Here is a 13,307-nt window from a genome sequence, read left to right as displayed (position 1 = left end):
AAGTCTGTACGACTTAACCACACTCGGTATTAATTCATTATTTATATCACTAATCGCTGAAACTACTTTATCGCTGTCCATTTTAATAATTGTTGTTGTTGATTCTGAAATACTTTCGGGAACATTAAATAAAATAATGTTCTTTGACCGGGTTTTTCTTTCCTCGGCCTCTGCGAGCAAATCATTTATTGAAGATGAAGTATTTGTCGGGTTAGTAACAATAGACTGAGTATCCGTTACACTTTTTAATGTTGACAATTCTCCTTCCAACATTCCCATACGAACAGCCATCAATCCTGTGGTTCCTAACAGATCCGTTGTTATCGGGGTAATTTTACCCATTTGCTCCTTCGTAAATTTGTTGCCGGGGTCATTAATAATTTTTATCAGCGAACAGAGTAGATCCTTGGCCTTGGTCATATAGTTAAGAGAGTTCTCGTTTAAATCCATATTAAAATTTATTTAAAAAGAGTTAAAAATATGTTAACTTTATTCGTAATTAGTTTATACACAAACGCCTGTTTCCCGCAAACTGTTTAGCACTATTCAAAAGTGACGACACTTTCGACCAATGGCGATAGTAATGACGGACTGATAATGCGCATGCGCGTTTGGTATGTTTACCAGTTGAAAATTGTTATTTTAATATTTTTAAAACACAGCACTGCACAGCACACACGATAATTTAAAAATCTAACTGATTGAATATTTCGAAGATGAAGTGATTTAACTACTTCGACACTTTATGTTGTGTTTACTTGCAATTTTCTAATGTTTTGGAAGTTTTAATGTGGAGCGTATTCACTATCTGTGTAATCAATGACGGTAGGTATTATTGTTTAGTGTCTACTTTCATTTTCGCCCTCAGCTGTTTTGGATCCAGTTCACTATTTTGTGTTCTATGTATTCATTAATCTGTTAAAATTTTATATGTCAACTCTTTTGTTTCCAATTTCTTCATCGTTTCTCCAATGATAAGTTTCTTCATCAGATTTTTCGCATCCAGTTTCTTTATCAGTTCTTCAGCTCATATGTGTTTAGTTACCTTGCCATCGCTTTTGGGTCAATTTTCATCACTAACTTTTTTTATCCAGGTTCTCCATCAGTCTTTGTGTATATTTTCTCCGTCTACTCTATTGTGTCCAGTTTCTTTATCAGCTATTTAATGTCCTATTTTTTAGACAGCTATTTTGTGTTCCGATTCTTTTCTGTCTTTTTAATTAATTTTTAATTCTTTTCTAGTCAACTCTTCTGTGTTCAGATTCTCCTCCAACGTTTTAGGGGCCGTTCAAGTATTATGTAAGCACTATAGGGGGGCAGGGGGGTCTTTGCTTTGCTTATTTTTTATGACATTGGGGGTGGGGGGGGTCGAGATAGTGATTACGTCAGCACTGCTCAGCAGTTGTTATTTTTTTTTTACACATTGGCAACCAAAACATTGTCTATGTTTGAAAACCGAATAAATATTCGGGGATTCCCATAAATAATTAATATGTTTATGTACTCGCTTAAAAAACAGAATACATTAACAGAAAAAATGTATATAGGACCTATATTATAGGTACCAATTTTTACGTAAGCATGGGAGGGGGGGGGGTAAGAGCTTAGCTTACTTTTGGTGACAAGGGGGAAGAGGAGGTAAATAATTGTAATAAATCTGCTTACGTAATACTTGAACGGCCCCTTAGTGTCCAGTTTCTTTTTCAACTTCCATTTTTAAAATAGAAAACTCTTAACTGTTATATTGACACATTTATTTGTATGTTCCAGGATGTCACCCGTGGGAGTGTTCTTCCTCGTGATGGCCAAGATCCTGGAGACTCCGAGTTTCGCGGAGATGGTGGGGCAGCTGGGCTGGTACTTCGTCACCGTGTTGATAGGCCTATTCCTGCACGGCTTTGGTACGCTGGGAGTCATCTTCTTCATTACCACCAGGAAACTGCCATTTAGCTACCTAGCGCAGATGGGCCAGACGTTGGCAACTGCCTTTGGAACGGCTTCCAGGTATATTGAGTAGACTGGAGTACTTCTAATCTTCACTTCTTCAGCTAATTTACTAACAACTCTTTCGTGTCTAGTTTTCCCATCTTAAAAGTCTAATTTAGAAGTATTAGACAATGTAATTGAATCAGAACTGATTTCTAAAGTATGGTACGATCAATGAAATTGATATTTTCGAGCAATTTACGATTAACGTTTTGAGCGATCGCTTGCCGTAATGTGCCAAATTTATAGAACCTAAAAATATGGGATGAATGGTTAAATCTAGGTGGATTCATTGGCTTTAAACCGCACTAAGCAGTTTTATATGTTTCCAGATACATTTTTTGGGGAATGATATGAATTAAGTAATATGGTAAATGTATATATATATATATCCAATAGCTGGAGTGGTTATGAAATTCAAACAAATCTTAGGAGGAACGACTGCGCGGCTCCTTTCATACACAACTGGATTGAGGTCAAGGATTGAGATTGGGATTATTGGATTTATTATATCTTAACAGGTTCCATGATATTTCATCAAAATGACAGTTAAACACACCTTTAGAAAGAGAGTCATTAGAGGTGATGAAACAAAAACTAGGTTGAATAATTACCTATGTAACCTATTTAACATAGCTTCATCACTATTCATGTTGTTGAACTCTCATTTTGATGAGATACCCGGTCACCTTCTTAACAAACTGAATAATATATTTTTAGTTATATATAGCAATGAGATCTGAGGCGTATGTGTGGTAAAACCATGTATGATCGTGTGAGAAATGTGGAGATCTGCAAAGAGTACAAGGCTGATGTAAGCGTAATGAGTAAGATCAACAAAGGGACGCTTAGATGGTTTGGGCATGTAGAGCGAATGAGTGAAAGGAGTGTAAGGAGAATATATGATGCAAATGTGAATTGTAGCAGAAGTCGGGGACGCCCGAGGAAGACTTGGCACGATCAAGTGAATCAGATAGTTGAGTCGGGCCATGTCAAGAGTCACAATAATAGAAGAGTATGTATGTATGTATGAATGTGAATGAGGCAAGAAAAGTGAGTTGTTTGGCGGTCCGTCCTCTCTGCCTATCCCTGCAGAAACGGCGTGATGGTTAGTTAGTTAGTTATTTAGTACGAGTATGTACTAATTTATTTATTTGTCTTATAAATTATGATATAAAGCCCATTTAAGGAATCTATTTTTGTGATTGTAGAAATAAGAAAGAATTGGATTATTGGACCTGCACTTTAAAGTAGAGAAGACATGAAAAAAATAGTAACTAGATCTTGACTGCATTGCCGCTTTCAAGCAAACATATATTTGAATTTGAGGTGAAAATATCCAACCAACTGATTTTTTTTTATCAAGAGGTATGGCAAATAATAAGTACGGAAATATACGCTTTTTTATTAAAATAAATACTAAAACTCAAATTAAAAAAATACCAACTTACGTTAGCATACAAATTTGTCATTGATATTTAAATTAAAATTTCCACCCAAAAAACGCTTCTTCACAATGTTTAATTTTATACATCATTATATTACATAATGAGAACATTTTGTAAATGAATTGATGACCACTCTTTTATTTTGCTTCTATCAATATAACATATTGCTTATTATAATTCTGGGAAATATTCCTAATAAACAAAAGTCGACAACATTTTAAACTTTTTTTCACATGCCACTTAAAATGACGACTATGTTATTTACTTGTTTCTAAATATGCTATTACATTTTTCCAAACGTGTTTTTACTTACTATGTGTTTCCAAGTGTGAGATTACATGATTCTATTTATTGTGTTAATACATGTTTTTAATTGTGTCATAACATGTTTTGAGTGAGTTATCACACCATTTTAAGTATAACATCACATTATTCTAAGTGTGCTATTTCATGCTTTTAAAAAATGACTGGATAACTCATCAAAATGAAAATTCAACACACATATAAAAAGTGTTATAAAATTATGAAAAGCGATGAAACAAAATTTATTTGAAAACTATTTGACCTAGTTTTTTATACCTATGTAACTATTTAAATAGTTACATATGTAACAATCCAACCTAGTTTTTATTTCATCACTTTTAATGACTTTATATCACCTTTTAAAGGTGTAATTCCAGGAAGAACAGAGCGGTTAACTGGAAATATGTCTAGAATAGGAAATATGTCTAGAATTCCCGTAATTACCCCTTACACTTTGTCCACCCCTCCCTCAAACACTTAACATTTTTGTATATATATGTCAATATTTTGTGTAGTAGATCAGTTTTTAATATTCTTCTGACGAAGGAAGAGTTCTTCCGAAACCGGTAGAGTGAAAATAAAACAATAGTGGTCAAAAACAAATTTATATGTTTTTATTGTAATTAATAGTGGTTCAAGCAAAGTAAAATTATTTATTTTATTTATAATGGGATAACCACAAAGTTATTGCCACTTTCAAAAGTATAAAATGTTCCGAAATGAGTCATAACATGTTTCTAAGAATTTTATGTTTCTAAGTGTGTTAATACATTCTTCTAAGTATGTTTTTACAATGCGTGTGTCTTTCAGCTCCGCCACGATGCCCGTCACCATCGGCTGCTGCGACAAGATGGGCATTGACCCGCGCGTATCTCGTTTCGCCATCCCCATTGGAGCCACCATCAACATGGACGGCACAGCCCTGTACGAGGCGGTTGCAGCCATCTTTATTGCCCAGCTCAGGAGCGTGCCCCTGTCTTTTGGAAACATTGTCGCTATTTGGTAAGCATATTTATGTCAGATTTTATGTGATGCAGAGAAAATTTATTCATTTTTTTCATAATTTATCATTCGGGTCTAGACAATATAAAATAATGTTACAATATCTGTCAGATTGCAGATTTATTTTGAAATATTTCCGCTTGATATTCAACATATTTTTTAGAGTATATCACATGTCTGACCATAAAAGAAAAAAATATATAATGAGTCTGTTAATGACAGATATAGCACAATGTGATTCTAATTGCTTTAATGTTTCTCGAAAAATGCAGTACCACATTGCTCGAGTGATTTAATGATAGTATAATCAAAATACATAATTGGATAATAGTAGCGCAATTTTTCATAACAATCGCAACAATCATATGAAGGGTAAATTGATAGTAATAATAATGTGCTTATCATTTCTATAGTGCCGTTTTCGTGAAAAAATCAGCTTAACCTTAACAACTAAATTTATAATTCAACCAATTCCCTACCTCCTAGACTTATCTGAGATTAATAGTTAGTGACTTACAAAAGACGTATAACTAGTGGCTTATACCCTAAATTAATAGCTAGTTACTTACAACTAAGACTTATGACTAGTGATTTATTTTATGCAGTTCTTTGCATAAGAATTTTTCAGCCTAGGAAGTTTGTATTCAAAGGTTATAAGACAAAAAAGAATACTTTTGGAAAGTGATTAATAAACTAACCCAAACTCAAAAGTGTTTTGTTTTGTCACAGTTATCAGACGAGGTAGGTTACCTTTTCAAAACACCTATAGAGAGAATTTCACATATAAAATTTGAACTATTGTTTCTTGTAATCAGACTCTTGCATGTATTTTCAACTGGTAACACAAGTGAATCGATCTTCAAACTGAGAATATGAAAATACTAGAAAAAAATCAGATTTTGCGATTTTTTAATGTTATTTGGCTTGTGACATCACAATATGAAAATTATCCCATTTGACTATTAAATAGATAATACACACTACAAATGCCTTCAATGAAGATTTGATTTGAAATCATTGTCACCGCTGACTTAGTACCTTTCGGTTCTAACCCATTTAGAATGCGCTCTGTCCCTTTTACAACGTCTAACATAATATATCTACATTTCAGTCAATCGATATGAAAATTTCATGATAATGATGAAACGAATTTCTGTATTTGAAATTTAAGCAATTGTCAATAAATGAATCTGACAGTATACACGCAACTCGGATTTTAATATCACCATTCGGTCCCAGAAAATAAAACCTGCTTACGAATCACTAGTCCTTTTTATAATGGCTCCATAAAAAACTTAACTACACATTCCAAATTGGGTAAATAAAAGTTTACGGGCTTTGTTTCCAATTATTTATTTAGACTCTTTGCAAATGGGTTATAATTTACCCACCTCATTCAATTTTTGCATCATTATGCCAGGAGATTCGTTTAAGAATGAACATTCAGATCCTGCGCAGAAAAGTCCCACAGTGGACAGCGCTGCAAACATTTGTCTTACTTTAGTTAACTTTTCTTTAATGCGCATGGTCTAGTTATTTCAATGTCTGCTCTTTGGCAGTCAATGTACGACTGATTTTGTAGTTTAATCAAAGCATTCTCTAACCCTTCTGCTGCCAAAAATATGATCATATGCTTTGCCTCTAGCTTGTCGAAATTTTATGCTGGGCCAAGTGTATTAATTTGGATGCCTGTGTTCACATTTCTTTTCCCGTGTTCTTCTTTATTCTATTTTTTTTTAAATCATTTATAAATGAAAAGCACTGGTCTATAACATGCTATTATTTGATGATTTCAGCGTGACGGCGACTGCGGCTAGTATTGGAGCGGCAGGTATCCCTCAGGCCGGCTTGGTAACCATGGTGATGGTATTGGACACCGTCGGCCTTCCCGCTGAAGATGTCACCATCATTATTGCAGTCGATTGGTTACTGTAAGTTTGTTCAGCTATATCTAAATGTTAACTCAAGATCTATACTTATACATTAACCCTTAATACGCCAAGAAATCTATACTGAATAATATACTGAATAATCTACCATGGATTTGCTAGTAGTTCACCGATTTTTTATTGATTCGCCAAGGAAATAATGCTTGTGAGTATGAAATATTATAACCCTTCCAGCGTTTGAGGGTCATTTATGACCGGGCATCCATATTTTATAAAAGTTTTTTTTTTTCCATCATGCGAAAGCACATAATTTTTTGTCATTAGAAAGAGAATTAATAATTCTTTCCAGTTTGGGGCCGTTCAAATATTACGTAAGCAGATTTATTACAATTATTTACCCCCTCTTCCCCCTTGTCACCAAAAGTAAGCAAAGCTCTTACCCCCCCCCCCCCCCTCCCATGCTTACGTAAAAATTGGTACCTTTATGCATTTTTCTGTTAATGTATTCTGTTTTTTTATTGATTCATAAGCAGCATTTATAAAATAGACTTAGGATAGAGGACTTCAATGCACATAATATTCATTTAAACAAACTTTGTTGACACAGTGGGAATCCCCGAATATGTATTCGGTTTTCAAACATAGACAATGTGTAAAAAAAAAAAAACTACTGCTGAGCAGTGCTGACTTAATCACTATCTCCACCCCCCCCACCCCCCCCCATGTCATCAAAAATAAGCAAAGCAAAGACCCCCCTGCCCCCCTATAGTGCTTACATAATACTTGAACGGCCCCTTTGCCTCAAATTATACTGGATTCCATTAATAAAATACTAAAATATTATCCAAAAAGAAAAATTGATATTTAACATTAAAAATTGTTTTTTTTAATTTTTATTATATAAATGAGATAAAAGTGAAGGTACAGTTTTCTTACAAATTCCCCAATCAAAACGAATGTGTTTTCGAAATATCGAATTCTCTCAATTTTTCTATGATTGGAGTAAAAAATTAAGTATAAATGTGGTTAGCGTTTTTGAAAACATTTTTCACGTTTGATATTAAAATTTTATTATTCAGAAATCGTTATGTTTATTTTGAATGCATACAACGAAAGGATAATTTTATCTAGTTTCTAAAACAATGCTTATTTTTACAGAAAATTAAAAAATAAAATGTATATACCGCATTTGAAATACACAGAAAACATTGCAAACTGAACAAATGAGATAAATTTACTGTAGGGTTAAGATCACTGATTTCACATTTAAGGTTAAACGCAACTTACGTTATAATCTACGCATTTATAGGTGGCATTCATTTTATTATTTTATTAAAATACACCTTTGTACATATAAAAACTCAATTCTTTTAAGAGAGGCATACAAATACAATATTCGAATCACCTATACAATACTCTGGTACAATACACAATCCGCCTATGTTGAAAGAGGTTAACTTTTATGTCCCTAACAATTATACTCGAGGGAGATCCCATGCACTCTTATATGCTCCTAAAGCGAGGACTTCTGCCTATCAGAACGCGCCAATACACAGAGCGACTCAACTGCTTAACGATTCTGCATTAGCCATCGACATTTTCAATGTCACCTACAGACAATTCAGTAACTATCTTTTAACACATGTCACAAAATAGTAAAACTGCCTCTGTAAATTTTTTAATTTGTAATCTTCTCCATGATATATTGGTGTATAACCGTTTTATGGAGAACATGAAAAAATAAATAAATAAACAATATTGTATCTGTATGCCTTTCTTGAAAGGTTAGTATACATTCAAAACTATTTATTCATATTCATATTACGTGGGTACAGGCGCAAACAAATAGTTTGTCTTAGTATTTTGAAGCATGACTTACAAAAACGCCAACTATGAATGCATAGATTACAATGTCCGCCGAGTTTAAACTTAAGAAAAAAATCTACAAATATTAATAATTAATGATTTGAGCATTGCCACCCAAAACATCCAATTTGCCCACCGTAGGGCGTGCACGCCCCACTTTGAGAAACAGCGCTGTAATCATGCATTTATTACGTACCATGAAACGGGGTGACTCTGATCACTTTTCAACCTCGAAACTAAATAACTTTTTTATAAAATCATTTCTTTGGAAAAATTTTATGTCATTGTTATTGCACATGTTTAAACTAGTGAATTACATAGGCATAATAATATTAAAAAATGTATGTGGTTTGGGGAGGTCAAAAAAGATGTTGATCGAAGTCACCTTTAGGATTGGGGCGACTGTGATATACCGTTTTTTGTACGCTTATTACAAGAAATACTAAATCCAATTTTTTTTAACACACTGACTCTTACATACTTTACAATACAAGCAATGGAAATCTATTATAATCTTTGAAGAATTTATAAAACGTATTTAGTGAAAATATACATATTACAAAAAAAAATCTCATATTTATAACTGACAATTTATTGTTTGAATATAATATGTAATTAGAAATCAACTGATTTGACACTTATTTTAGTAGCCTTATTGTATCAACGTTGCTGGAAAAAAAACCATTATAAAGAAGCGAGTAATTTCTGCGTGCTTGTGTGAATTATTGCAAATATCCGCTGTGATCAAAGTCACCACCCAATCAAATACATATTATGGTACTTATTATGACACTTATTTAATTATTTTTCTTGTTTCCATTCCAGCGATCGATTCCGCACAACCATCAACGTGATGTGCGACATGCTGGGCACGATCATCATCGCTCACCTGTCCAAGTCCGACATCGAGAAGGGTTTGGAGCACGACAAGGCTAACGCAGATCCTCATGAACTCCAGGAACTTGGAAAGGTCAACAACGATGACAAGTTGAGCATTTAAAGTTACTTGACGAACAAGAGTGCGTTCCGTGCAAACATTATTTCAACAATTGTTCAGCAAATGATTGAAAGTATTAAGTTTGCTTCATCTCTGTGCGAGGAGAAATGATTGAACTCGGATGTCCACTTGCCATTTTGTTAATTTTAGCGTTGCTGTTAGTTTTTGTTGTTGTTTTAAACCTGATTTACGCGGCTGTCGCATTTGTGATCCATCGACGGGTGTTCCCGTCCGCGGGTTTCATATACGTGATCCATGAAATTTCAAAAACGCATACATTATCTTAAAACGTGGGATAGATTGCATTGAAAAGGCTTTTTTTATCACCATTGAAAAGATTAAATATTTTAATCGCAATTTTTATTTTATTCCAATGGCAATAAACAGAAACCTTGTATACACATCGAACAACCATCCATTTTAATCAAGTTTTAAATAATAATTCTTTTTTAAAATCTTAAATAGGTATTGCAACCAGAGTTGACCCGAATAAAGTACCCACAAATATGCATTGCTTTCATACAGCATAAATCAAATTTGTTCATTTTTACTAGCGGTGAGACCCATGAAAAATCACAGGATAGTCGGAATTCATAACACATCAGTTCCAATTTTAAAATGAAAATCAGCTGGCCGGCTTTGTGCAGATGCGATTGGAGCAATCGGCTCAGGACGCCGACTTACCAAGGAGTCAAGGAGCCAAGGTGCTGATAATACCTAACACGGCGCCCTTGGGGTTTTTACTAGCATCAGGCGTATTGCTTGGATCAACTCTAATTACGTGACCTGTATCTTTGTATCTTGGACCTCGTTCAGTTGTGTATCTATTGCATTACATAATATACTGTAAAGTTTAAAATTTGCATTTTTAAGTTTTAAATTAGTTTTATTCCTGGCAGGGGAATTCTATGTGATAATTGATATCAGTTTCAAATAATAAATAAAATCCAGCATTAAATGCTAAAAACCTGCAACAATAATCAATATAGTAAAATGTTTTGTATTAGAGAAATAATTCTGTGAATTTAATTCATCTGCAAGAAAAGAAAGCTTTAGTTTTTTAGTATATTATTTGTATTGTAATAATTAATTTGATAGTCAAAGACAATTACTAAAAGCAGCTAATTTATGTTATGTAATTGTATAAAACTGTAAGAATTATTATTACAATTATTGAGATAACTTAGGCCCGGTTTTTCAGTTACTTTCAAAGCTTGGCTTAAGGGTAATTATTACTCAAACCACGGCTTAAGCTGCAATGTTATCTACAGTAGAAGTAGTTCATTTAGCAGACGCGCTAGTATAACGCATCCCACACCAGGCACATTTGACAACAGTTTACATTAACTTGACTTACACAACACTTAACAGAAAAAAACAAAAATTAACTTGTAAATTTAATAACCACTCGAGCGATAGCTAAACAATTTTGGGTAGGTGACTTTTATGAATTATAAATTTAATAATCTTTTAATTTCTTTTTTATGTAACCTAAAAATATGGGATAAATGGTGGAATCAAGGTGGATTCATTGGGTTTAAGCCGCTGTTAGCAGTTCACATATTTTCTTATTAGTATTTGAACGCATGATATTAATTTAAGCAAATGGCCGCATAAAAAACCGAACACCCCGAAATCTCTATCGCAGTAAGCCACATTATTGATGTTTTGAATCGTTTTAAAGACAGCTTGGTTTTTTATAGTGTTGAGTGTATCGTGAAGCATGTTCTTTTATTAAAATCATAGATTATACAAATACTCACATCAAGCCAAACTTTAGAAGCAACTGAAAAACTGGTCCTAAAAGTGCCATATTATACGAAAAAAAAACTCAATTGTGTATTATGATAACTTGGGAGACTTGAAAGGTTCATGGAAGCCAGTAAATGGGTGTTTTGGCTGACAATGTCCGCTATAAAACGTTCAATACTTACTTTCCCTAGGTTTACGTAATGTGGCAAGATGGTGAAATAGCTTGTGTCTGAATCGGGATGATCTATCTTGATAATGTACAAAGTTTGACACCTGTAATTATATTATTAACATAGTCGTCGATCAATGTTTAATATTGTATTCGTAAGTCATTAGACTTAATTGTTCAGAGTTTATTATTAATAATAATAATGTTAGTAGTGTAAAGTGTTCCAACACTCTAAAAGTGACTCAGAAATAATAATTTACCAACCAGAATATAAAACACCAGTACAATTGGTAACACAACCCATTAAGCCGAATATTTTCACTCGAGAGCTTTAATATATTTTAATTGAAAACTAAAAGTTATGATATTTAATTAATAATTATTTTCATTATAAATTGATTTTAAGTTTTCATTAAAGTTCGTTAAGTTAGATATTCTTCTTATACACTAATATTTTATATTATACAAGTTGTATACTACTGTTTTCGTAGTACGTAGATATTTTCAAAATCTTTTTCAAAGATAGTCTGTTACACAAAATGAATAGTGAGTAATGATAACATAAGGCGCTATGTGCCAATTGAGTGATAATTATAATTATCGTCAATTTATGAAATTTTTTTTTTTACTTATAATGTATTATTTTTTACGAATATTTAAGAATCATTATCTTAGACAACACTAAAATTACTTATTTACCAGATCTGACTAATCTCTTTTCCATAATATCAAACAATCGAAGGATATGTCACTTATACTAGGTATATTTTTTAACCTTTTCTCCGTGGCCAGCGCATATGTATCAGAAAGATTGCATTGCAAAGGGCTAGTATTGTAAAGGTTAAAAATCTTTTTTCAATATTTTTTGGGACCCATAAAATTGTAATAATTAATGCCTTATTCAAAGAATCAGTAATACATTGGCTGTAGATAAACCGAGTCAAGGAGTTATATAGCCGTAATATGAATGTATCAAATCTTATATTATTGTGTAATAACATTAGAAATTAATAAAGATGTTAAAAAATATTTGAAAACAGTATGTGTATCTAGTTTAATTTGTACCCGCATCCTTCGAACATGACATAAAAAAAGGAATAAGAACTTCCAATGACAATTAGCAGGTATGTACGAGGCGTATCCAGAAAGTAAGTGTACTGAGGCTCTCACGACCGAATGCATTTTATTTTCGACATGTTGGCTACACTTACGTGTAGCCTGACTCTTCTCCTCCGCAACGAGACCGGTTCAAGGTCAGTACATTGAGAAGTGTTGACGCGACAACACGTTTCGTGAAAAATGTCAATCCAATCTCCCGCCAAGTGCGAAATACGCGGCGTCATACGTTATCTCGTTTGGAAGGGAAACCTCCGTTTGAGGTTTATAATTTGGTGAAAACTGCATATGGTGATAAAGCTATGAATCATACAAGTATGTATAAGTGGTATCGCGAGTTTAAAAATGGTTCTCACCTCTTCACCCTCCGCCAAAAAGTTCAAAACCACAATTTCAGCCAAGAAAATTATGGCATCCGTGTTTTGGGACTGTCAAGGCATAATTTTAATTGAATATCTGCCTCAAGAGGAGACCATCAACTCTGCAAGATACTGTGAGACCCTAAAAAAATTGCGGAAGGCGATTCAAAACAAGAGGAGAGGCATGCTGACAAAGGGAGTCAGCCTGCTGCACGACAATGCCAGACCACACACGGCCAACGCAACGAAGGAACTGCTTGCTTCGTTTAAATGGGATGTCCTAAACCACCCCGCGCATTCCCCTGACCTAGCACCTTCAGATTTTTATCTCTTTACCTCCCCGAAGCTGTACATGGGTGGAAAATGGTTTTAAACCGACGAGGAGGTAAAGGGGAGGTGGAGAAGTGGACGAAGGGGTTG

General features: G+C 33.7%; 1 protein-coding gene across 1 annotated transcript in view; it reads left to right on the top strand.

The window, feature by feature from the left end:
• The window catches only part of Eaat1 (Excitatory amino acid transporter 1), a 144,119-nt gene extending 131,665 nt beyond the window's left edge, over positions 1-12,454 (top strand). The window contains exons 5-8 of the mRNA XM_089639017.1: positions 1,771-2,004; positions 4,548-4,739; positions 6,536-6,670; positions 9,320-12,454. Coding sequence (XP_089495143.1) covers positions 1,771-2,004; positions 4,548-4,739; positions 6,536-6,670; positions 9,320-9,494 — 736 coding nt within the window. The 3' untranslated portion in view covers positions 9,495-12,454. The remainder of the gene's footprint in view (positions 1-1,770; positions 2,005-4,547; positions 4,740-6,535; positions 6,671-9,319) is intronic.
• Positions 12,455-13,307: the final 853 nt, after the last annotated feature.

This window comes from Hesperophylax consimilis, chromosome 13, assembly GCF_061612785.1.
Source record: "Hesperophylax consimilis isolate HC1 chromosome 13, BYU_Hcon_1.0, whole genome shotgun sequence".
NCBI classification, from domain to species: Eukaryota; Metazoa; Arthropoda; class Insecta; order Trichoptera; family Limnephilidae; genus Hesperophylax; species Hesperophylax consimilis.
The sequence above is the reverse complement of the archived record's forward strand: the minus strand, read 5'-3'. Positions and strand labels throughout refer to the sequence as shown.